The 27,488-nt window shown below is 47.0% G+C and overlaps 1 protein-coding gene across 1 annotated transcript in view; it reads right to left on the bottom strand.

Moving 5' to 3' along the window:
• Positions 1–27,488, bottom strand: part of LOC138579647 (CD276 antigen-like) — a 122,597-nt gene that overhangs the window by 31,364 nt on the left and 63,745 nt on the right. Inside the window, exons 3-4 of the mRNA XM_069649899.1 lie at positions 23,641–23,997; positions 22,632–22,910 (exon numbers count right to left, since the gene is read on the bottom strand). Of these exons, the coding sequence (XP_069506000.1) occupies positions 22,632–22,910; positions 23,641–23,997 (636 nt within the window). The remainder of the gene's footprint in view (positions 1–22,631; positions 22,911–23,640; positions 23,998–27,488) is intronic.

Below are 27,488 nucleotides of genomic sequence, written 5' to 3'. Positions count from 1 at the left end.
AATCTGCCAAGTATAACTAGTGTGACATATAAATGCCATTACTGACCTTGTGATTGAAGTCACCTCAGGGTGTAGGAATTGTGTAAGAAGCATATCCAAAGATTATCCACTAATTTGTTTTGATTCTGAAAAGTCATTTTAAAGTATATTTACATTATAACATGAATTGGCTTTTTAAAGAACGCTTACTTAAAAATGTATGTTAATTAAATAAATAACTATTTATAACAGAAGCCTTGAGTATTAGTGTTACTTGGCTACTTGTATTTACACATTTCATTTGTACAGCTCTACAGGTCACATTTATCCCTCTGGAGATAGGCCTGGCTTCTCAGTCACTCTACGAACTTGTGTAGTACAGACCTATACCAAAAGGTGGGTTACCAAATACCAAGCAGATAAGTGTTGTGTAGTCTCACACAGTGTGACTGCATCAATTCTTACCCAACAGTCTGCCAAACACGTCCTTACCGAAGGCCTACGCATGGACCTGTTGTATATGGTTAAGTTGGGATCCCTTGTTCATGAGTATAACTCGATAAAATCGGATGAGTTATGGTCATTCTGCCTTAACACTGAATCAAGCATGGTCCATTTGGCCCTGTACAGGGTATGGAGAAGTGTTTTATATATCTCCATGATTAATACACGGGAGTTAATATATTATTTTTAAAGTACCCTGGTGGAAGTTTTCTTTTTCTTTTATTAAATGAGTTAGTACTGTGTGACAATGATGAAATGGTTTTATGAGGAAACAATACCTTGTATGTCTGTGATATGTTGATTTGTCAATATGCAATGAGGCATTGATTATTTTTTTTTTTTTTTTTTTTATTTGTTTGGCTGATATTCAACCTTTCAAATATTTAATATAAAACAAACACAATAAAACACAAGAAGAAAGGAGTTATTTTGAATCTAACAACATATAACACTTAAAATTCAATACATTTCATCTTTAACATACAAAGCGACATGAAATTGTCTAATACCTCCTTATATTTGCAACAATTTCATCTAATGGAGGATAGTAGTTATGAATTTAACTAAAGCGATTAAAATCGCTGGGCGTTCACTATTGATTAGTAGGCCCCAAATTTCATCCTCAGAACGAGAGCAGTAGAGCTGTAGGGAAGTTTTAAAATATATTTGCCGTAGTGTTTCTAATGTGGAGCAAGATACTACTAAATGTTTGAGGGTTTCAATACAGTTGTTGTCATTACAATACCGACACCATTGGTTTTGCGTTTGATTCTTATCACGTCTGGATAGAATTTCGTGTGTGGGAAGAAGATTAAAGCGTATTCTCATCATCTGAGCTCGTACAAAGTGTGAAGGACACTGTTGTAAATATTTTTCCATTATACCCACTTTTTTGGGATAAAAGATGGTCCAGGAGAAATCAACTAAGTTTTTGCAAAGATCTTGGGTCACAATCCAATCGTGTAAGAGCAAAGTTTTTTTCGCTTTGGTTGGATTTGAGATTAACATCTGCAAAGAGATATTAGCTTCAATAAGTGTGTTAATTACATTTTGAAGCCAAGCTTTTGGAAATCTGTCAACAGATGTTAGCAAATAGTGTGCTAGAGTGTTTAACACATTTTTCTCAGAGACACCAATTAGACATTTCCTAAAGAAGCAACACATTTTCCATATGACATAACAATGGATCGAATTTAAGCCCAGTTCAAGTCTCAACAATGCCGTTGGTGTGCAGTTAGGTAGTCTGAATACCAATTTCCAAAAAGTGCCTTCAAGCTTATCCCAATATTTTCTAGAGTGCACTTGTTGGGAATCAGCTCCGTAAGATATGATGGGAATTACTTTTTGTTTATAAAAAACCAGCACATGTTTAGTTGTAAATTTCCCATATTTATGCAAAATAATGGAGGCTTGTGAGGCTAAGGACTGAATTTTTGCTTTTAGAATAGATAGTTGTAACTGGGGCGCCGGGCTTCCAGTAAAGTGTATGCCTAAGTATTTGTAGGTGTTAACTAGGCAGAGATTTTCATTATTTAGTCTCCATTTGCAACGTTTGAATTTTGCCTTGACTTTATTGTTTTTTTGACAAATCAACACCTGCGTTTTTTCTGTGTTGATTATCAAATTATTCGTTCTGCAATATTTTTCAAGACATTGGATCAGATTTTGAAGGCCTCTGGGAGTTTGGGATACCAATACTAGGTCGTCAGCATAAAGTATCCATTGAATTCTTTGTGATCCTAATTTAGGCGCATCACTTACTATTTCCTCAAAATCCATTCCAAGATCTAGAAGGAATAGATTGAAGAGCGTTGAAGCTAAAATGCATCCTTGTTTTACCCCTCTTTCTGATTTTACACTTCTGGATAATGATCCTTCAGTAGATAACCTGATCTGAATCGTTGTGTCTGAGTGAAGTTCCTCAATGATGCGTAGTATTGAATATGGACAACCAAACCTTCTTAGTTTGGAAAATAACAAATTTCTGTCAACGGAGTCAAAGGCACCGCGAAAGTCAACGAATGCCATAAAGAGATTTTGATTGCGATTGATGTATTTAGTTCTTAGTAGATTAAGAACAAACATGTTCGGCGTCGTGCCAAGACCTGAGACGAAACCGGTTTGGAAGGGATCACGCATATTAGCTAGGTTCATCCAAATGTTCAGTTCTTTAAGAACAATCCTGGTATAAATTTTGCCAGGTGCATCGAGCAACGCAATGGGTCTGTAGCTTTCAGGTCTTTCACGATTACCCTTTTTATACAATGGGACTATGATGGAATGTTTCCACGATCTGGGTAGAGTTTGGGAATAATTAATTTGTTGAAACAAGGAAAATAAAATGTTGGACCACAATTCAGGGTTTTGTTTAAAGATGTAATTAGACAACCCATCTGGCCCTGGAGCTCTTGAGGGACTTATAGTTTGAATGTAATACAAAATGTCCGTTCTGTCTATTTTGAGAAAGAAAGGACTAGCCTTAGTTTGGGAGGATACTGGGATATCATGATTGAGCAGCGAAAGGATTCTCTGAAAGTATTCAATCCATGTGGATTCCGAGACCTGTTGAATTTGTTTACAGAATTGTGAGGTTGAGGATAACTCGTTTATGGCTTTCCATGTACGTGCGGTGTTCTTGTCTTTTGTCAGTTCTAACATGTGTTCTCCATCTGTTTGTAGCATCTGGGCTTTATGGTGTCGCATCCAGTTTTTAAAGTTTGTTTTTAACTGTTTAAGTTTTTGGAAGCGGTCGCATATTGGCAATAGCATGGCTTCGCGCTTTGCTTTCCTGAGAATTGCTTTCTTCTCTTTGATTTCCCAGTCAAACACATGGGAGTGTGTCTTATGGGGTCTCGGTATGGTATGAGCTTGGGACATTTTTTGTAAGATGTCATAGTAAGCTGAACTTTGCACGGTGCCACCATGAGATCTGTCAAAAGCAGAGTCCAGCATCATACCAAATTGGGTAATAGTGTCTGGTGTCCAACGCACTCTGTTAATACCGTTGTTTATCGCAATAGAATGCTTCCATTTTGTTTCATTGATTGCTAATTGTCAATGAGGTATGATCCATTGAAGGCATAGCAAATTATGATCGCTATTTTGGGATTGATCAATTTTGAAAACAGGAGAAAGCAAGAATAGTGAATCAGAAACGTAAATGTAGTCAATGATTCCACTACTCTCTCTTTGTGACCATGTGTTTTGTGGAGGATCATCATGGGGTCCTAATCCATTCATCATTTGAAATCCTCTTGACTTCATAAGGTGGTCCCATGAGATTCTACGATTTTGCTCAGATGCTCTCAATTTTGTGATACAGTGAAGATTTAGATCACCTGCTACAATTGTGTGAGATATTTTAGGTACAGCCGTTAGATAATTCAGTAAAGCTGATACAGCAGAGATAAATTCAGAGTCATCAATTTTGAGAGGGTTCCAATACAGGTTAACTAGAGCATACAGAACGGAATTGATAGATACAATCGTTAGTTGCGAAAAATGGTTTGGAGAATATTTGTGTATGATGGATATGTTTGCACTGCTTTTAATAGCAGTCACCAGGCCACACATAGGACGGCCTCTTGGATTTTTCAAAGCTAACGTATTGTGAAGCTCGTGATTGTCCCATAGAATTTGTTTCGCAATCCAAGTTTCCTGTAGCATTACGACATCAAACTCCCAAAGTGATTTATTGTTATTTCCCAAGAGATGACCAAAACCACGTGTGTTCCACGAGACAAGGGATATAACAACATTCACGTTCTCTTGCTCTAGTTAGCTTTCATTAGTTTTACAATGGCAATTACATTTTCCGCTTATGACATGGTTTGAGTCATGATTGTCAACATCGCTGCGCCAAGTGACATTCTTTTTTACACTTTCTTTAGAAAGGTGGCTAACCTCAAGCTCTCTTTGCGATTCACAAATTACCAGGAAACCCATGGAAAAGAGGACGTCCCTTGCCTGCCAAACTAAATTTTTGATTACTCTTGAGCGAAACCATAGTCTGACTATGCTCTGTTGTTTGGGCATTATAAATTCAACTTGTTCAATGTCAGAACTAATGACATCATTCAAAGAGTCTATCTCAAAAAATATTTCAAGAATAGTTTGGCGGTTTAGAGTATATTGAGTATAAGGGTTGGGGCGACAGCTCAACACCAATGATCCTAAATCAGGGTGATAAGGTTTTGGTTGTGGTTTTTCATGGGCAGTAGACCTATTATGATTCAGTAGTATCGACGGTCTAGTGCAAGTTTCGCCGTTGTTTTTTATTGGCAATAGAGCTTTGACCAATTGAGCTATTTCTGATTCATGTTTGTCCTTACGATGGGGGGAGGAAAACTTGCCATCTATATGGGCGCCAGCACAAGGGGATTTAATGTTTATGGCATCAGAATATGTAGATTTGCTAGCAGCCTCTATATTTGGTCGATCACTCGAGACTTGTAACTCACACGATGAAGCGGACAAAGCGGGTGAGTTTGAAGATAAGGGGGTTATAAGATTTCTTTGGGCTGGACATTGGGCCATATAGGCATCCACAGCTTTCCTGATCTCGTCACGCCGGGTTGCCGCATTACTCATTGAGCTATTGGCTAGGTTGCTCGACTGATCAGATGTCGATGCATGTAAGCTTGCATGGGAATCTACTGCCTTAATCAGATCGTCAAGCGGCTCGTAATGAGTTGCTTTTTGATTAAGCAGAGAGGAAATAATCGAATGTTGTTTGCGGGTTTGTGCTAACAACTGGTATTTTTTTGCTACAGCAGAGGAGGCTACTTGTGTACTCTTATTCGGCATTGTAAGACGTTTAATAAACTGTTTGGATGCAGCTGTCATAGGCTGGGTGGGACCTATCATATTTTTAGGTTTTTTAATCGCTCTATTGGGCACCTTTTTTGCGCCCGATTGCATTGTCTTTTGTTCCTTATTTGAAAAGATAGTGTATACATTAATGTCTTTTGTACTTGAAGGATTTTTAATCTTTTGTTTAACCATTGGAACCGAGGCAACTGTAGCATTAGTTACCTGATCACCAATGATGTTGGGGAAACAAGGGAGGACAGGGGTCCATGTGCTAGTGTCAGGGCGAGTATTAACATCCACTTCAAAGACAGATGGGGCAGCTGAATCCACTGTCGTTGGATGTTGAGTTACTTTTGAATCAGACGTTGTTATATTGTTACGCGTTGCAACTGCCGCATCTTGTTTGGTTTGCCAAGATATTACTAGGTTGAGTAAATCAGTTTGGGTCTTAATCTTGTCATTTAGGGTATCAAATAATTTAAGTAAGATGTTCATAGTTGTTTGCATAGCTTCAAATGATATGATAACAGCCCTAGATACGCCCTCTTGCCCAGGATGACTGTGTGATTCTGTTTGTCTACGAGGAGTGGGATTTATGAATGAAGAACTGGACACACATTGATTCTGATAAGTGATTGCAGAAATGTTAGGAGAAAAGGATAATTTTTCTTCCAGCACATGATTAGAAGTATCATTTTTTGGGTTTGCTAAATCGATTGACATAGTCACCTCACTGTGAGGAGGAGAAGGACAGCTATTCAGGTCAGCGTTGTTATGAGCATTTGAAGCCTCTCTTAGCACAGTGCTGTCTGAAAGAGAGATGTCGCAACCTGATATTTCTATTATTGCATCCTCGTCAAAACTCACGATGACTTTATCTTTGGGCAAGCCACTTTTAGTGTTGACACTTGATAGAGGAGTTTTAATAGCAATGCCAGTGTTGGGAGGAGCAACAGGAAAGCAGAAGGATCGAATATCTGATGTATTATTACCAGAAACTTTTTTGCTAGTACACCTTCTGTTCTCAGGTACTAGTCTAGGAGTGGAGCATGCAATAGCAGTGCTAGGAACACTCTTGATGTTAATAGGGGTATCATCCATTTTGGTTTTATCAGGTTCATGTTCAAGTCTCCAAACATTAGGAAGCACTGGCATTCCAGAGCTTAGTGTGTGAAGATGTCTCATATTTTGAGAGTTAAGGGTTAAAGGCGACCACAGAAACAAAGTTAATTTTGCTGGGTATTTTAAACTTAACCACTTGAAAAGCCAACTTACTTATTATGAATCTCAAGGGTAGAGCCAAGTAACGATGTGTCAGCGCTAAAACGCGCCGCGCACCGCGAACAGCAAACAGTACTTTCGGGTACTTCCGCGGTGCGCGCGCGAGTGCGCGGGAGCAGCAGTATTTATGCCGCCCACCACAGAAGGAGGGGGCGGGCGTAGGTCCGGCTCACAACCTAAAGACACAAAGAGAGGACACAGTGTAAAAAGGAGGTGTAGTGGAGAAACACGAGGCCAAAGAAAAGGGAAGGGAGGAGACTCCGTGTCTTTCAGTGTCTTTCCAAGTCTTTCCAAGTCTTAGGTTTGTGTGAAGTAAGGTAGAGTTAGTTGGGCTTACTTTTCTTAAAGCAGTAAACACAAACAAGTGTTACTGTAAAATAGTTCCTCCGGCAGCCGAGGATGATCAATTCCCAAGACAGCGCCGTCGGCAATACGAGGGAAATGTAGCACCAGCAGGGACTCGAACAGCGAACAGCGAGCAGAGACAGCAAACAGTACTTTCGGGTACTTCCGCGGTGCGCGCGCGAGTGCGCGGGAGCAGCAGTATTTATGCCGCCCACCACAGAAGGAGGGGGCGGGCGTAGGTCCGGCTCACAACCTAAAGACACAAAGAGAGGACACAGTGTAAAAAGGAGGTGTAGTGGAGAAACACGAGGCCAAAGAAAAGGGAAGGGAGGAGACTCCGTGTCTTTCAGTGTCTTTCCAAGTCTTTCCAAGTCTTAGGTTTGTGTGAAGTAAGGTAGAGTTAGTTGGGCTTACTTTTCTTAAAGCAGTAAACACAAACAAGTGTTACTGTAAAATAGTTCCTCCGGCAGCCGAGGATGATCAATTCCCAAGACAGCGCCGTCGGCAATACGAGGGAAATGTAGCACCAGCAGGGACTCGAACAGCGAACAGCGAGCAGAGACAGCAAACAGTACTTTCGGGTACTTCCGCGGTGCGCGCGCGAGTGCGCGGGAGCAGCAGTATTTATGCCGCCCACCACAGAAGGAGGGGGCGGGCGTAGGTCCGGCTCACAACTTTTCTTAAAGCAGTAAACACAAACAAGTGTTACTGTAAAATAGTTCCTCCGGCAGCCGAAGATGATCAATTCCCAAGACAGCGCCGTCGGCAATACGAGGGAAATGTAGCACCAGCAGGGACTCGAACAGCGAACAGCGAGCAGAGACAGCAAACAGTACTTTCGGGTACTTCCGAGGCATTGATTAAATGGTGTTATGAGGAGACGATATCATGTATGTGCTGATGTGTAAATATGCAATGAGATAATGAATTGTCGATTGGAATCACTATTATATAAGTGACAGGTTAATTTTGTATTTATTGTATAAATTGGATGATGAGAATGGATTATAATATGTATTGATATATTTGTATGTAATGATGTTGATTGTAAAAGTTCTTTTTTAGAACTATATACAATTAAATAAATTCAATTAATGCACACGAAGGGGAATCCCAAAGCTGCTTAGGTAGGCCATTAGCCTCCAGGGCATGGTCTTCACTATTATGCACAAGCCTGGGCATGACTATGACAACTCATCACCCAGGCGGGCGGTGGGGGGTTTGTTCTCCTGTCCTTAGTCTGGGAAAGGGGTGAGTTCTAGTCAGTGGTCGAAGCGGGTGGGAGTGGTTGAGAGCGGCACTCCTCTACTTTAAAAAAAACGTTTTACTGTTCCTATACTTTTATTTTAAAAAGAAACCATTCCGAAAAGGTTTAGTTTTAAAACAGAAGTGGAGAAAGAAGTTGAAACTTGCAATACAGGGCACTGCACTGGACAGTTTCTTAAATATCGGATGTGTTTGTTTGGGTTTTAGGTTGCGCAACGGGGTGCCTGGTGATGGGATTTGTGGGGAGCGGGGCCACGCCAGCAGGGAACATAGTTCCAGTACTTCTTTTTATACACTTCGACCACTGGTGTTATGTAGAAAGACCACTTTTTACCTGATGAGGAGGCCCCCTGTACCCTTTCTCTGGGGTAGCGTGTCCATAATGTGTGAGGGGGCACCAATCCACCTGTACACTCAACCCTTATGGAGTAGCCATAGCTTAAACTGTTAAAGGGAAACGTGGGTTCACTTTGACAGTTTATGTTCCCCAGAGCTTATGTCCAATGGAACATGATGGCTGCGGGCATTTGCTTCCCCAGCCATGCATGGCCCTTTGGTGATGCAGGCTGGGGAGCTACACATCTGAATGTGCTAGGGGGAACTCATGCACCTCTCTGCACGTTGAAACAGTTTGGGGGCTGACAATTGGGCACTCTGGCTCCCGCGTGCATGTGCAGGAAGCGTGCTATGCTTCCTTTTCCTGTTATTGTGCATGAGAGCTGGAGGGCCCGCATCAAGAGACTCATCAGAGAATCTCAGCAGTAGCAGCATCCAGACAGGGGTTGAAGGTAAGTGTAGAATGTTGTAATAAGATATATATGTATGTTTTATGTTTGTATATATGCACGTGTGAATGAGCCAGTGTATGATGAATGGTCGGTTGGGTGTGTGTGTGCGCGAATGAGCGTGTGTATGGTGGATGGGTGCGTGTGTGAATGAGCAAGTGAATGTTGTATGAATGCTGTTTGCATGTTGTGTTGTCCCTCTTTGAGTGTGTGTGTGTGGGTGGGAGGAGGAATGGTCATCTTTGGCCAACACAGGCATGCATCCTAGAACTGGAGACAGTAGTCACCCTGAAGCCAATTCTGACTGGCATATGCAGATGTCTTTCTGGAAGAGTGTGAATCATCTTGCATTGTAAAGGAGAGGCCTTTCTGAGTGCCGGGTGTGCTGGAGGGATGGCTAGCCATTGTCTGACCCCCCCCCCCACTCCTCTGGTTAAATAATGCTTGGTTTGTGATTGGGTCCTGTGTAAGGGAGATAATAAGGAGACCACTTACCCACTCACCTTGTCTACTGCTCGTAATCTGTACCTGCACTCTTGGAAGGCGCTGCTGCTTGTGGAAGGGCTGATGCTCTGCTCCAGCATCCTTTGACCCTCCACTGAATCCAACAGTGAAGATCTGCTTCTCCAGAAGACCAGAAGCAACTTACTGTGGTGCTCCTTTCCACTGATCCCGTGGTGACAATTATATCACAGCCCTTGCTTAAAGGTGTTGTCTCCCTGAAGCTCCTGACAGCACTTGCATCACCAGATACAGAAGTGGGAGCTCCTTCTGTACTGCGATCCTGAGGACTCTTCTCACCATTTGGACATGTGTTTCTTCATCCCACATCATCAGGCAAGCACCCTGGCTCCATCTCACCATCTGGAAAGTTACAGGGTTCTCTGCTGCCCTTTGTCCTTCCATGGCATTGCTGAACTCTCCTCCTGGTCCTTCTTTTGCAGCTGGCTCCTACCCAATGTGAATTTGAAAGCAAATATTTAATATGATTATTGATTCCATGTGGGTTTCTCAAGCCACACCTCAGCCTCAGAAGCCAAATCCTGTGCCCAAGGGCGACTAAAGAACCCTGAATTACTGACTACTGCCGACCGCAGCTTCGTTGTTTTTCTGCTCCTCTGGCGGTCACCCTCAACCCTAAAACTGCTGCATCTTCAACAATAATCTTTTGCAGGGTTCTGGGGTCTTCCCTGCACTGTTGTGTTATTGCTGCCACCTATAGTTCTCACCAAACAACATGCACAGTGACTGTCTTTGGAAACCACATGCTGCAGAACTGCCCGTTTGAACCAGGGTACTGCTCTCCCAATACTTTGTCACTGCTGGTGAGTCCTTTATTCACTTGAATCTTCATGCCTGGTTGCCCCTTTCATCACCAAGGCTCGTATGTGGCCCCAACTCCACTCGATGTTTTGAAACTGCTTTTCTGGACCCTTTTCAGCAGTAGACTCTTTGCCACCAAAGATGCAGAAATCCACACAACTGCTTTCCAGTGGTCTCCTCCCAAACTTCCTGCCTTGTTTGCAAGTCTTTTTTACTCAACTATGATTGCATTTTTAATTCTAGCAAAGACTCTTCATGGAACATTTAAGATCTCTGAAGCTGTTGCTACTTATCGATTACCAGTGGTGCACATTTATTTTGTAAAGTTTGCTTACCTGATAGTGCAGTGTTACATCTCTTGTCTTTTCATATATATAACGAATATACAGGGTAATTCATGGAATAAATGTGCGCCGAAAAGGGGAGCACAAGCGTGAAAATCGCAGTGCACGCGTGCCAAAGCCGCGCACGCAGCCGTTGCATGATTCATGGAATGCGCTGCGCTAGTAAAAGCAGGGATGTGCGCCAAATCCGTGGGTGGCGCACGCGGGCGCACACGTCACTAAACGGCGTGCGCTACGCACACAGGGAAAGCGCACATAGCATAGCGCACACAAGAAAAGTGGGCGGAACATGGGGCGTAACACACGGAATGGGGAACAACGTGTGAAAATGTGGCCGTTACGGGGGAAGTACAGGAGGTAAATGCTCACAACGCCCACATGCACGCTAACAACACGTATTCATGGAATCGAACAGGGGAAAGGCGAGCGCCAAAAAAGATGCGCTAATCCAGAAACACGTACGCCAGCAAGAAGCAGGCGCAAGCGGCCCTGTGCAGCATAAAAGTGCGCGCAAACAACAAACAAGCTCAGACGCTACGATGAATATACCGTTCCTCGCAGCAGTGATCGCGGGACACCGCAGTAGGAGGAGGATAGCAAGGCACCGCATTTTTTTTACCCAGGACCAGCCTTTTTGGGATGCCTGATGACCAGATGTATGGAAGGTACAGGTTTCCACCCCACATAATCCTAGACCTGGTGAGGGAGTAGGAGGATGACCTCACATCACCCACGCTGTGCTCGCAAGCACTGAGCCCCTTTGAAAAGGTGCTGAATTCACTGCACTTCTTGGCTACTGGTTTATTTCAGCGGACAAGTGCCATAGTGGGGGGTGTGTCACAGGCCACGCAGTCCCACTGCCTACACCAGGTGTTGGCCATCACGTCCCTCAGTCCACAGGCACATATACATGCCCAGAACACATGCAGAAAGGCAGGCTGTTGTCCAGCAATTTTATAGGGTGGCACACTTCCCCAAAGTCCTAGGTGCCATTGATTGCACCCATGTGGCTCTACGTCCTCCCAGGGCCACTGAGCATATCTATCGGAACCTCAAGCTCTGGCATTCCATCAACGTGCAGGTCGTATGTGATGCCAAGAGAATCATCACCTCAGTATATGCCAACTATCCAGGGTCCAGCCATGATAGTTTCATATTCAGAATATCACCCCTAAACCGGGACCTGGAAGCTGGCCGCCATGGCGACACATGGCTAATTGGTGAGTATAAATGCCTCTGCACATGTATGCATGTCACAAACTGAGAAATGTGAAAAGCCCACTAATGACAACCATTATCACCTCCCCAGGGGAGCACCTACATGATGACGCCAATTCGGAACCCCACCACACCACCCGAGGTAAGATACAACACAGCCCATATTGCAACCCGGGGCATAGTGGAGCGCACATTCGGAGTGCTCAAGTCACGCTTTCGCTCCCTTAACCGCTCTAGTGGGCAGCTGCTATATGCTACCCCAGTAGTGTGCAGGATCATAGTGGCAGCATGTGTCCTACACAATGTTGCAACCCAGCGGGGCGTGCCAGTGGACATGGTGGTGCCCCCACATCCCCAACCACATGCACGCCCGCTGCGCATGGGAGGTGAAAGGGCACGTGGTGAGGCAGCCCGGACCCAGCTTGTGGCAAATTACTTCACCTAAAATCCCACCCCTGCGGGGTGCACACAGGTCTGGCACATACCAGCTCACAATCAATGATGATGACAAAAGGGACAGTCGACTGTCACAAACATACCAACCTGAGATTTTTCACAGGGAAGTGCTACATTGTGTGCATCCCTAGCTACTCAAAGACACCCAATGCTGTGTCACAAAAATGCACTAAATCATCCAGCATGAAGGACTACCCCCTTGCAAAATATCACATCCAAATAGTGGCATGTCACCCAACACTTCCCCAACACACCATGGCATGTCATGCAATGTGAAAGCAACCAGATGAATGCACAACACATGACACAAGTGTCACAAACTGCACTGTCCAAAATGGAAACAGGCCACAGACAATTTGCCCTCAACAATGAATACAAAAACAACACACATGAACAAATAATTACCAGCAAGAGAAAACATCAGTACATGGTCAAACAGTGGCAATATATTACAATCAAAAATAAAAGTAGTGCAAGTGTCACAACCTGACTAAGGCAGCACATCGACCCCTTCCAACTGCAGATTGTTGCTGGAAGGCATATGTATGAGTGAACTGCATACAACGTGAACTGCATCTGCAAAGTAGATGGTCTTGTTAAGACATGAAGAAGGTACATGTATATAAGGAAAAAGTCAGGGATGTAGAACCATACATAAATCTACCATGCAGTGGAGGTTACTACAACAATACCCACTAGGAATGTATACACAGTTTTGACTACAGACTGTCCACACAATTTATGGGAGCCCAATGTCACTGTGTAAGTTACTGTCACTTGGTCACACCCTTTGCAAGCCCATGAAAAGGGGAAGCAGGAGGGGTGTGTGTGTCAGGAACCCAAGCATCTAACCCAAAGACAGGACAATCCTGCATGTGCGCAGCTGGAATACACAGTGGATGCCTACGGGAGCCACACAAAGCACCAGACTGTTAAAAATAAAATGGCCATGTGTGGACCGGGGGGGGGGAGTCGGCCACCCAGGAGGGACGAGGTACAGAGTGCACCCCAACACCCACATGCGTGGATGTTGAGAAAAAAAAATTACCTCCATGGGCTCATGGCCTGCACAGCTACGCTACAGTGGAAGAACTGCCATCGCTGTCTTCACCCTCTGGTAGTACATCAGAAGGTGGGCGTGATATGGGAGGCAGACCACGCAAAGCCCTGGCATGCTCCTCCATGGTAGGAAGCATGCGGGTCTGAAAGGATTGGTTCTGCAGGATGATGGTACGGAGATCCCCATGCAGCACCTCATGGGTAGCACGCATTTCTGCCTGCATGGCCTCGCGTGATGCCCGGCTCTCCTGACGGGTTGCCTGGAGCTCAGCTGACAGTGTACGTGTCAGCTACTCCAGCTGCTGTTCTGCCTTTGTACTCCGGGTCACCTCAAGTTCACCCAGAGTATCTCTGAGGGAGCTGTGTTCTAACCTGAGGGCTTCCCTGTGGGCCTGTGACTCTACAGATATGGCTGTGCGCAGAGTCTCCAGTCCAGCCCGACGCTCCCTGTCAGAGGCCAACATGTCCTCTCTGTGTGAGTGGCAAATGGACTCTGTTGCCTGCTGCTGGAGCTCCATCTGCCTTTCAGGGGGGAGAATGGAAGTGGCCACCCTATCCATTGCCTGAGCCATCATTTCACACAATGCCCCCTGTTGTGCTGCTATAATGTAGATGGAGTTCTCACACAGTATTGCCTGGTGGCGCACGGCCACCGTGTTGGCGGGCACACACCTGTTTGGGGCAAGGTGATGTGCACCTTGCTGTGCTGGCACTGCCTAAGGCTGCAGGACTGCATTCCTCCTTTGATCTGCTGGCCCAGGAACAGGAGCAAATATTGTGGAGTGTGGCCCTGCATCCGTAACCGCCACAGGAGAACTTTCCAACACTGAAATCTCCATAGAGGGGTCTACCCGTGGTGCAGGTGGGTCTGACAGAACAGCATACCTGCCAGAAACACTCACCTGCGACGGGACATATGTCTCAATGTCTGATTCAGCACCTGATTCACAGAGGTCTGCGGAGGTGTACCCAGAGACACCCGTGGACAGTATGGTCTGCAGGAGGATTGGGTTTTCACCTACCACCACCCCACGTCCTCCACTCCACTGGTGCCCGGTTGTGGCTGTGAGTCCTCCACTCCACTGGTGCCCGTTTGTGGCTGTGAGTCCTCTTGGCTCTGCACCATCTCCTCCTCCTCACAGCATCAAGTGCCTCATCACCTGCAAAAACACAAAAGAAAAGTAATGAAAACAGGCATAAGCAACATAGCCCACACACATAGGCATGACAAGGCAGACATCCAGTGCATAAATGACACATGTCACACATGACAATAACTCTGGCATGCATGCACTGTCAATGAGTTGGAAGGGGAGGCAAAAAGCAGACACTGAGGACTCCAAGATGGAAAAGCAACACATGTGCTGCATGCTGGATAGCACTGGCATCACACATTAGCCTGTGAGTGGCATGGCCAATACACATACATGACACATGCCAGCACACAGATGGCACGTAGCATAGCCATGGTACATTTGACAAGTACAGCCAGATGGGAGGAAATCAGTACTGTCACCCATCCATGTGAGATGGACATCATGAGATAAAACATCCAAAATAGTGTGACAAAACACGCATTTGCCACACGCTGCAATAAAGCCAGTGTTCACTGATGCAGTGATGGCAGGCACATGGATACATCAATGGTTGGTCACTTCAACAGTCATGTTCAACATTCAAACAGGTGCACATTACTTAATCAGCCTGAATGGTGAAATCATTTCCATAACAAGGTAATAAATGTGGGCCATTGTGGGGTGTAAGATATGACTGAAGTATGTTACATTTGTGGCAGTATGGCATAAAAATGTGTGGTAAAAATGGCAAGGATTAAATCAATCAGGCTGAATGAACAGGAAAACATTTTGAACAATGTTGTTGCAAGATGACAGTTGAAGGGCAACTGCAGTAATCAGGTGCAAATCGGCAACTGTGGTCAGAAGGGATACTGTAATACCCAAACCCAAGGCCGGGGAATGGTTTGAAGGGACCACATGGGTGACCCATACAAGTCATGACTACACAGCCTCACCTGGCACTCAATCAGAACACATCACCCAAGCAACATACACATGGATTGCACACACATGCATGGGCACTCACCGGACAATGCTTCAAGATCTGGTAGGTCTCCCACGCCTCGGATCTGATCCTCTGTGATGAAGGCTCCAGCGACAGACTCATGTTCAGGGAGTTGGTCGTCCTCTGGTGGAGACCCACCGCCAGTCACCAGAATAGAGGCATGATTGAAAGCCAGCTTGTTCTTTGCTCTGCGTTTCAGGTCATTCCACCGCTTAGAGCAATCATCAGCTGTGCGCCTCACAAATCCAAGGGCACTAATGTGGTCCGCGATGGTCTGCCAGTGGGCCCTACGTTGAGCAGGCGTAGTCTTGCACCCTGCAGTCACCACCATTTTGCGGCCATGGGCCGACACGTAGCCCACAAGTGCATCTAGTTCTGCATCATTGAAACTAGGCTTCCTTGACGTGCCGGAGTGGGTAGCCGTGGCTGGGGTCCCAGTCTGTACCGCAAGAGCACCCTTCTTCTTCTTGAGAGGTGGTGCAGACCCTGAGTGGCTCACGCCGCTCTGGTTGGTAGGGGCAGGAGCACAGGTGGACTGGGCACTGGAAGCATCCAAAGGCACGATGACCAAAGGTCTCACTGCAGGCATTGGCTGCTGGGTGATGTTGGCAGGACCAACCTCTGTGTGATGGACTTGGACCAACACTATCCTGGCTGGGTGACTCGGAGCTGGGGTTGATTGAGGTGCAACTGCCCCTGCAGCCTCCTCACCCTGGCTACTTGGGGCAGCAGATGACAGCAACTTTCACCCCCACACATGGCTTTGACTTGGTGACACGGAATTCCGCCTGGAAGTCATCCTGTGCCGGTTCAGTTGACAATATGGGTGGGATTAACAAGGGATGAGCTGGGATGGTGTCAGCTGCATCTCCCCGACCCATTGGGAGGGGGGGGCATAGGTGTCCCTGATTGGTCCTCCACACCCTGGCCTCTTGGGCCACCCTGCACATCCTGGCCACGTCCCCTATCGCACCCACCTCTTTGAGCTCAGCCACCTTTGCCTCCCTTACTGCTTGGTCGCCTCCCAACCATGGCACTGATTTTGTTGTGCGAATGGGAGTTGCAGTAAACAATTGTCCTGGACAATTGGGGTGAAAGGGGTAGGGTACTAGATGGAATTCGTACCCTAGTGCTCTAGCAAGGCTGTCTGTGACCCCTGGGAAAAGATGACGGGTCATGCAACGCACTGTCACCCCGAAAACAAAATTTAACGTGCACACGACCCCTGGTAGACCACATGCGTGGAAAAAAGAACCTGCACTACGCTGTGGCACCCAGAAACACAAAAATAAGCATACTCGTGGTACACGCAGGCTACAATGACCTCTGAATGGGTACGCGACACATGGGGGCAACCACAGTTGGAAAATACGAGCGCGACTCACCGCCTGCCTGGAAAAAGAAAGTGAAAAATATGTGCGTGTGCGCGTTGGCAACACCCCTGCCAAAAGAAGAATAGAACACTGTCTGAGTATACAAGGAGTACGAACTGGAACCGTTGTGAAGTAATCGCGTGTGAACCGACAAGAAGTACAAGAATCACCCGCTCGCTCTCCACAAAAAGCACGTACAAGAAAATGGCGTCCTACGCGTACCTTTTAAACCAGCCCACACGTGCAACGTCACTTACGCGTGTACCCGCTAAGGGCCTTTCCTCCAATTACACGCATTAAGACGTGTACCTGCTGTTTCTTCACGTGCTGATTCACTATGCACCCGTCACGAGGGAAACGCCCGCGAGCCTAACATCACAGATGTGCTTACGCGCTAAGGGCCTTTCCTCGAAAAACACGCTGACGTGCACTCTTTTCACCTGCCAAGTCACTCTGTATCAAGCTGGCCACGCGACAACACACAGAAGACCACGCTCCTGCCCAGAAGGCCATTTACCTGCCCCCACAGCCCCGAGCACGCTCCCACCTGCCATCTGCTGCTGCCTGCCTGCCTGCAAAACACCTGCCCAGCTCTTTGGTGCCTGCACATCAACCATCTGCAGGGGTCCAGTTGCTGTGACCACCCCTGCTGGAACAGAAGACTCCCGACTGGGATTCCATCGCTCCACAGCCCAGCCCCAGGACCCAGTTGCCCACCCACACCTGCCTCGGGGTTGTGATGTCGGACACAACACCATCTGGCACCAGTGACAACCCCCCAGCAGGGAGGCATAGGGCTACCAGCTTCAGTGCCAATGAAGTTGGTATCCTGGTGGAGCAAGTCCTGGGGCAGTATGATGCCCTCTTTGGAAGTTTGCGCGCCGACATTGTGTGTATGTGTTGGTAAGCATGCTGGCCAAATGCAGGTGTGGGTGCACACATTTACGAATTTCTGTGTATGTACTGTGGCATGGTTGTGGTGTCACACATGGATGCTGGTTCCACCTGCATGTATCTGCACTATGTGCATGTGTGTGTATTTGACAAGTGTGCAACTGTGATACACCATGGATGCATGTGACACTGACATGTAAGAGGTTGATTGCCAGATGTGACATGGATGGCGAGGTTATCACTGCGACAGGTGGTGGAGATGTACAGATGCATGTATGTCTGGTGGCGTATGTGCATGTGTTCTGCACTCCCTGTGTTGCATGTGACATCAGGCTCACCTTCGGCTACTCATGCTATTGTTTGTGTATGGATGGTGCTGCCTGGTGCAACATTCCTGTTGCTTTGCTCATGTTTGTGAGTTGAAATGACATGTGTTGGGGAGTGTGATGCCTTGTCTGAAGTTTGCGACTGCCACTCATCTGCAACTGTCATGTGTGTATCAGACCATTGTACATTGCCCTGATGCCTGTGTTCTGTCTCTCTCCGTCTGCAGCGTCAACTGATGAAGAGGGCGGGGACGGTGCTGTGGAGCACAGCGGCAGGGATTCCACCGCCAGCCGGAGACGCAAGGCCCAGCTCCCCTCCCAGGTTGACATCTCTTCGGGGAGTGAGGAGTCTGGTGCCGCGTCCGCAGCTGCCGGGGGTAGGTCCAAGAGGCGGAGGTCGGAGGTGGACTCCGCGGCAGCAGAAGGGTCAGCTGAGACCCCACAGGGGCCTACGGAGGAAGATGGCACAGAGTCATCCAGGTTGGTGAGGGGTTTGGTTGAGGAGGAGGCCGTGGAAGTCACACGCACGGGGCCTGGAGGGGGGATTCCACTGGTGCCAGTGTTGCAGTCCAGGGGCAGGGACCGGAGGCAGCACAGGCTGCCGCGGAGGTGCATGTGTGTAATCCTGTCCCCGATCCTGTGACTGCATCATCCGGCACCAGCAGGGATGCCTTCGTCCAGACCCATTTTCAGGGAGGGGATAGCCGCACAAAAACTGGCCTTCCTCTCCCTGCGGACGTGGCAATCCGGGACCGTGTTCAGCCTGTCCTGGCTGGGGTGGCGTTGTGTGTTCGTGACATTCGGGGTGACGTGCAGGGTTCTCGTGAGGACAATATACATCATTTCGAATGCATTGAAGACCGTGTCGACCGGCTAGGAGAGATCACCGGTGCTGGGTTCCATCGTGTGCTGGAGCTTCTACCGACCCCCTCCTCAACTGGACCCCCTATGCGCCAGTCGTCATCCGTGCCATCTTCCTGCCCAAGTGTCACCCAGGCACCCTGCGGAGCTGGCCCTGACCCAGCGGCCAGGCTGGTGGAGGACACATCCCTGCCACAGTCGGGAGTCGGAGGTCCAGCAGAGGTGGCCACCACAATAACTGGACCCCAGCAGGAGGAGGACGTTCAGGCATCACAAAGCAGGGGACATGCACGGCAGCAGCAGGCTCAAGGTGGGAGCGATGATGGTTCGGGGACATCAACATCAAAGGGGCAGGCATCGGCCGGAGGGCAGGAGGACCCTGGATTGGGAGTGTCTTCCGTGAGGCAGAGGTTGGGCCAGGCCATAGATGCGGAGCGGCGGCGGGCGGAAGAGGCACGGATCACTATGGTCAGGGCGGAGAACTCCATGCGCAGGGCGCTGAGGCGGGCTGAGTGCCTCAGGGGATTTGGAGGTGAACATGGCATTATCCCTGCGAGACCTCGGGGCCAGCCCGCCTCCAGGAGGTTGAACGGGAGTTTGATGATGCCCTGACCCGGGACATCAAGAAGTGAGCCGTTGGTAGGTTTCATTTCTATAGTTGGGCTCATGGACCCTGGATTTGTTATTTGTATATAGTTGAACAGTGGATATATCATCTTTTTTTTTTCAATTTCACCATGGAGCAATGGATTTTACTTATTTCTTTCACTTTTGATTTGCTTTGTTGGATGTAGACTTTGGACACATTTTCATTTTGATTCTTTTGGATTCTGATTTCCTGTATTTTTTCATTTTGGGACATACTGCATTTTATTTCTTATTTCCATTATTGTGTGTTTTCATTTAATTCCCTTCATTTTTTGTTGAATACATTTTTGTTTCAGACTTCAATGTGTGGTATTCGCTCATTGGTTTCATGCATGTCACGATGTGGGTTTTCACACACACCCATTGTGTGTGTGTGTGTGACGGACATGTGTTGATGTACATACTTCCCATTTGGGTTGTATCATGTTATGGGCATTTCAATGTGGGGTGGATGTACTACTTGGTTGGTTCTTTGGGCCGGGGTGGCGTGCGGTGGGATTTGGGTGGCCATAAGGGCCATGATTGTGGATCATGATGACATGTTGGGGGGGACATGAGTGGGGGCCTGCTGGCAGGTGCCCATCACTGGTGGGTGGGAGAGTGGGTGGGGGGACATGAGTTAGGGCCTGCTGGCAGGTGCCCATCACTGCTGGGTGGGTGAGTGGGTGGGGGGACATGAGTCGGGGCCTGCTGGCAGGTGCCCATCACTGCTGGGTGAGTGGGTGGGGGGACATGAGTGGGGGCTTGCTGGCAGGTGCCCATCACTGCTGGGTGGGTGAGTGGGAGGGGGACATGAGTCGGGGCTCACAGGTGCGCTCAGGCGTACATGGTTGCATGTGGGCTGCTTGCAGGGCATGGGGGGATTGTAGGCTAGTCCCCGGTGATGTGGGCTGCCTGCAGGGCGTGGGGAGGGGGGAAGGCCACACCCGGGAGGGACCACAAAGCACAATTACGTGTGAAACTCCCCGCGTACCCCCAAAATACACATACCCTGCTCGCCCAAGGCCTATCACGTGTGGAACTCCCCACGTACCCCAGTCATACACGTACCACGCTCGCCCATGGCCTATCGTGTGTGAGACTCCCTGCGTACCCCCAAAATACACGTACCCTGCTCGCCCAAGGCCTATCGCGTATGACACTCCCCGCGTACCCCCAAAATACACGTACCCTGCTCACCCAAGGCCTATTGCGTGTGGAACTCCCTGCGTACCCCAGTAATACACGTACCACGCTTGCCCATGGCCTATCGGATGTGAGACTCTCCGCGTACCCCAGTCATACACGTACCACGCTCGCCCAAGGCCTATCACGTGTGAAACTCCCTGCGTACCCGCAAAATACACGTACCCTGCTCGCCCAAGGCCTATCGCGTTTGACACTCCCCGCGTACCCCCAAAATACACGTACCCTGCTCGCCCAAGTCCTATCACGTGTGGAACTCCCCGTGTACCCCAGTCATACACACACCACACTCGCCCATGGCCTATCGCGTGTGAGACTCCCCGCCCACCCCAGTCATACACTAACCACGCTCGCCCAAGGCCTATCGTGTGTGAAACTCTCTGCGTACTTCAAAATACATGTACCCTGCTCGCCCAAGGCCTATCGCGTGTGACACTCCCCGCATACCCCCAAAATACACGTACCCTGCTCGACCAAGGCCTATTGCGTGTGGAACTCCCTGCGTACCCCAGTCATACATGTACCACGCTCGCTCATGGCCTATCGTGTGTGAGACTCCCCGCGTACCCCAGTCATACACGTACCACGCTCGCCCAAGGCCTATCGCATGTGAAACTCCCTGCGTACCCCCAAAATACACATACCCTTCTCACCCAAGGCCTATCGCATGTGGAACTTCCCGCATACCCAAATCAGACATGTAACATGCTCGCCCAAGGCCTATCGCGTGTGAAACTCCCCACGTAGCCCCAAAATACACATACCCTGCTCTCCCAATCCCTAGCACGTGTGAAACTCCCCGCGCATCCACAAAATTCACACAGCCACCCCATCCACCCTGGGCATGGCCCACAGGCAGCCCACTCACCCTCTCCATGCCCCGCAGGCAGCCCATCCACCCTGGTCATGCCCCACAGGCAGCCCACACCACAGGGGCTACTTTTTCTATGCAATTTACCTGACGCGAGCGGGGTACGCGTATTCCGAGGGGTGCGCTAGTACATTTTCAAGTGTTTTGGCTGGCCAGAGCGGGGACGCGTAGTATTTTCACGCGATTACAGTGTAGCAGCCCTGTAAACTGGTCCAGGGTTAGCACAGCCCTTTGCGCTGCATTGGGCAAATCGATGGCTTTTCCTTGCGCAAGAGGCGTTCTTGGGGGCGTAACTGGCACTGCGGGATGTTCACTGCGCCAGCGCTCAATATGGCTTGGTAATTCCATGAATACGTGGTGCGCCAAAATGCTGTTTAGCGCACACGGTTGGCGCACGAAGGCGCACGCTCCCTCTCTGCGCTGCTCGCGTGCGCTGCCTCTGCGCTGAAATCTATGAATTGGCCCGATAGTGTGTATACACATAATGTGCAGACCTTCTTTCATTTGCTATTTGTGAAAATTGCATGATGTGCCTGTTAACCACCCCCACTCTACCATCTGAGAGTTAGGCCAGGGTTGTTTGTTCTGCAACAGTACCACTTAGAAGGGGGGGGGATCTTGAGGAAATCACTGGTAACCAAGTCAGGAAGACATACCTAAAGACCCTGAGCACAGGGCTTAATGAATATCTCCCTAAGAAATAGCTCACCAAAACTTCCAATGTTTACCTCCACCCAGGATATGGAGGTAAAAACTGTATGTAGATATGTGAACTTTTTTGACGTTCCTTCCTTCATTGGGGAGAAGAGCAAGAGCAGCCCTTTACTGCAGGGAAAAACATGAGAATGATTGACAACAGACACTAGCAATTAGACAACTTTAACAGCTCCATTCTTGGCTGTAGAGATGGCATAGTTGAATATCAAAAAATCAATCAAAAAGAGCAGGACCTCTGAACTCCGGCTCTTTCCCAGAGCCCAGACGTACCCAATAAGCAGTGTTTTCAAAGAAAGACTCACCACTCAGCTTGGTGCACACCGTATTGATGCTGAGAAGAAGCTTGTTGCTGATGGAGCAGCACACCATCTGGTCTCTGGGTGGCTCCAGCAGCATGTGGCTCTGCAGCTCATACAGTCCCAGCCTGTTCTGCACCTGCAGGGTATTCAGGGTGTCGAAGAACTGTCGTTTGCCATCATGCCACTGTACCGAGGCTTCTGGGTATCCCCCATGAGAGCTACATTTCATCAGGAAGATGGGCCCCAGTCTGGACACAGTGATTTCAGGGCGACTGTAGGGGGCTGTGGGCACATGACCATACGAAGGTTAGTGATGGCCCCTGACCATTTTTCACAGATTTAAGGTGTATTGCTGAGTTTACAAAGAACTATATCTTGCACACTAGCTAACTGCCTAAGGATTGCTGGTCCCTCTGACTACTATACTAGATGCTGTACAATACCGCAATTATTGTTACCCTCCGTTTACAACCCTGACTGTGGATTGGTGTGTAACAGCTGTAGAGATATACAAGAGCTCTGACTTCTGTGTTCTAAGCTCGCCCATCCTGGTGACTGCCCCTCAAGGCTATATTGGTTGTGCACTAATCACATCGTTGACTTTTCGGCGATTTACAAAGTGCCTGATAATCTCAGGATTCCTGGTGTCTGTCCTGGGGCTCTATAACCTGTGAAATGAGTGTCACAGAAAGTGTATAAACTGTACACCAGCCCCTCCTTCCCCATCACTGTATATCTGGGCATTAGTGTCAGCCCACAGTGGCACAGGGTTTAGTATATATGAACTATTCATAGGTCCAAAGGGATTGCTATCAAACATAGACTCATCTCAGATGCAACTGTGACTGTCCCTTTGGTCCCACCACATGCTATATTCCCAGGTTATTCGCCCCACCCACTGCCTTAAGTGAAAGGGTTCTTGGCACCTGATTCTGTCGCCTGATTCTGCACACAATTAGTAATCCAGCATTAAACCTGACCACTTTCTTCTGTCTAACTCTGTGGCACCTACCTGAAACCTCCAGCATGACGTCCTGTATAACAATGGTCAAATTGTTGACCAGAGCAAAGCAGGTGTACATGCCAGCATCTGAAACTCGAACATGCTGGATCCTCAGGGAAGCATTGCCATCCCGCATTCGTCTGGGACACAGCTGTGTCCGGTTGGATGGCACCTCTGCGATGGGCGTGAAACTGTACAGGCTGCTTCGGTAAACATTCACTAGCCGAGAGACGCCATCCTGTCGGCGGAACCAATACAGAGAAAACCATTCGGCATTCTGCAAGCTGGGCACGAAGCATGGAAGGGAAACTGTTTGGTCATAAAGGGCCTGGATCCTTTCAGCCTCCTTCTTATGGATAGCAGAATCTGTTGGAGAGGAAACACAGTCTTAATGTCCTGACGCCTAAGGAATCCTTGATCCCAAGAGGGAAAGCAAACAGAGTCTATACCATAAACCCATTGGAGGGACGCCCAGGCATAATATCTTTGTCAATGAAGAAGAGACAAAATGGGAGCATATTTTGAAGCTCTCAAGCAAGCAAACTAGACGGTATTATAACAGGAATAACACTTAAGTGGAATACATCATTAAGAGAGACATTCCGAAAATTAGTTTGAGAAAGATGGAGAGAGTAAAACTTGTAAAGAGACCAAGTATCATAGGGTAAAGGATACACCCGTCCCTGCACACTCCCAAGGGTCTCCAAAAAGCCAAATATTATGGGAAAAGTATGGGACTTTAAGTCAATATATCACAATGTTTAAAGTGTAAGAAAAATGTGTATGGTCTCATGAATGCAATATTCAATCAAAAAGTTGTGAATTTCAAACACAATTATACATGTGGTCAAACAACACAAACATATTTCATCCAATAGTTTTATGAAAAAAGTTTTAATAATAAAATGAGTTTTGCTCATAAAGATCCCAGCTCAACGCATTTCAGGACAAATTAGTTCTTCATCGGAGCACCGTTTTAGTATCTATTAGATGAGAAACACATAGAGTGGGTTTAAGAAACAATAAATATATATATATATATATATATATATATATATATATATATATATATATATATATATATATATATATATGTAAAAGGACAATTTGATAATTCCATAGCCAAATTGAGTACACTGTTCCTTCTGAAATGTCTAAAATATATGACCACAATGCTTATCTCGACATCACCATGACATCATCACAGCCTACATCACCACGTGATCAGATATTTTTGGAAGATAGAAAGGGAAAAGAAACAGGTAGTGAGAGAAAATTGAGAAGGAGAAGGAACTAGAGAAGGAGAGAGAACGAGGGACATGTAGAGAGAGGAATGGAGAAGAAACCAGGGCTACAGAGGGTGAAAGAGACATAGAAGGGAGGAGAGAGTGCGAGGAAAGGTTTGGATGTGGGTGTCTCTTATTCTTGTAGGAAAAGTAATTATCTTTCTTTTACATTATCTTTCAGTCGATTTTGCCCGTATCACTTTATTAATTGGCTGAATTGGATGGTTTGGCCACAGATCTCGGCGCTGGTTTGGTCCCAACCTTTCTTCGATATTGATGGCCCAGATCCTTTCAAGAAGCTGTTTATCATTTCCCTACTATGCGGATTCTTGCCATTCAACAGGGTGGGAGCACATGTATCTTTATGTGCCGGCCTAGGCCACAGATATACAGTGAGTAGGAGGAGACTGTGACGTATGTATCCTTTCAAGCATTTTGGCATTCAGACAGGTGTCTGAATGCTTTGGTGCTGTAGGAAGAGTTAGCCTGCCTCTTCCTTTCTTTTTATACCACAGGACCTTAGCTAGGAATCTTCAGGCTTCACACTGCGCCTTTCATTCATTTTGCCCAATTACCTCTATATGCAACAAAATGGACAAACTCTAGACGCAAGGAAAACCACTACACACTTCTAAAGTAAGACACTTTATATATTCAATTCCATCAGCAAGAAACACGCACTGTCATTGTATAATTTACCTGTATGATAATACTAACAAAGAAAGAGAAACTTTATCATGGAGTAAATGCACAGAACACAACATGCCTTATTTTGACTTACTTTAGAATAAACATATCTTTTTTTAGTTTAGACGAACCCAAAATATTCAGCTGCTATGCAAGCCGTATAAAAGCATTATGGATTCAGTTATTTTCTGGAATACGTTATATTTCTTCCTTCGCTTGCTTATCATTGGAGGGGTTGTTAGATCATGACTCCCCCGCACTAAAGGGACAAACTCTCCTTCATAGTTTTAAAACTGGCTACTCCATTATTCTTTTGGTACCTGTAAAGATTAAGGAAGTAATGCCCTTTGTGTCCAGTCTGACACCTTGCCACTTAGTCTGTCGGAGGGGTCCTATTTAATTGTTCACCTATTTACACTCACCCCTGGAACGATTGCTGGACTCTCTGCCTTTCAGAAGGGTTGCCCCAACCTTGGCTTGCCAGCACCCTTCTTGCATGTAGGCGTGTCTCTGCCCCTCCCTGCCAAGATGTCGCCTCGGAATCAATCCACAGCCTTCATAGAATTCCCTCGGCAGCTCCAACTCCCAGCAACTCTGATTGGCATCCAAGCACATGATCCTTGTCAAATCTCCATCCACGCAGCACAGCCCTCTCTCTCCAGGAAGCCTTTCACAACCTCCCAGTTTCGACCAGGAATAGCAAGAAAATCAAAGACTTTATGTCCAAGAGTAGCAAAATCAATGAGCCAGTCACAAGGTTTCTCACTAGATTCGATCGGAGGCAACAGAGCTAGTCTGCTCAAAAACCCAACAGTTTTCAACTCCAGTAAAAAGCCCAGCCAAATTAGCCCAAACCGAAGTCAAAATCCTTTCTTTCTTGTTCTTTCACTGTAACTTTTTAACCACTTTCAACCAACACTTCTCCCTTCATATGGCTCTGTATGTCTTCTTGAACATTTTCCCTCCTACTCTGTGATGTCACCTATCACAACCCCTTGTAATTTCCCAGTCTTTACGCTGGTTACCTCTGAACAGCATTTTCATTCATCACCCCATCCTGTGGCCCAGAGGAATGTGCAACATTTTTACTTCCTTCTACCCTCCCTGCATTTGCCTTAGTATGAACAATAAGCTGCCAGGTTCAAGGGCCATCACGCTGTTACATTGCGTGCTCTGAATCTTTCCTCCACTTTCAGCTTTTTAATTCTGCTTTATTTTCTGTACCTAGCAATGTGTTTGTGTTTTTGCGCCTGCTTCTATGCCAGCACTTTTCTGGCCTAACACACTCTATTTACCCCAACACTAAGGGCCTGATTCACCAAGTGTTTTTCTATGGGATTGCGCCATTATAAAACACTTCTGTGAATCAGGCCCTACGTGTTTGTATCAATGTATTAAACTACATACAGAATATACTGCACACATTCTTTAGCTCATAACCTCTCCTACAGTGCTAAGGTTAGTGCAATATTAAAAATGTAAAATGTTTATACCACACCAGTCTGTGACGATGGTGAGGCAAGCTCTCGGACAAACAGCCTTTGTTCTGTCAAAGGACAGGATAAGATCCCAAAGGCAGATTTTCAGTCCCTGCATGGAGGTATATTTTGCTAATCAGGGTCATAGCTGTGCACCATTCACAGACTGAAACTGCATAATTCAAATCATCAAAAACATATGATGGCGTTAGTGAGGCACCTTATTGCCACTGCACTAATCATGCATCTACACCCTTCTGCTCTCCAGATGTTTTGGACTGCAGGTTCCATCTGCCCTAGCCCGCGTGGTTAATGGTTGGGGGTCATGGAAGCTGCAGTAAAAAACATACAGAGGCCTCAACTTTTTATTGTTATGATATGTCCTTATCGTACAATCCGCACATAG

This window comes from Ambystoma mexicanum, chromosome 3p (assembly GCF_040938575.1).
Source record: "Ambystoma mexicanum isolate Mex_15411 chromosome 3p, UKY_AmexF1_1, whole genome shotgun sequence".
Taxonomy (NCBI): domain Eukaryota; kingdom Metazoa; phylum Chordata; class Amphibia; order Caudata; family Ambystomatidae; genus Ambystoma; species Ambystoma mexicanum.
Note: the sequence above shows the minus strand (reverse complement) of the source record. Positions and strands in the feature narration are given on the sequence as shown.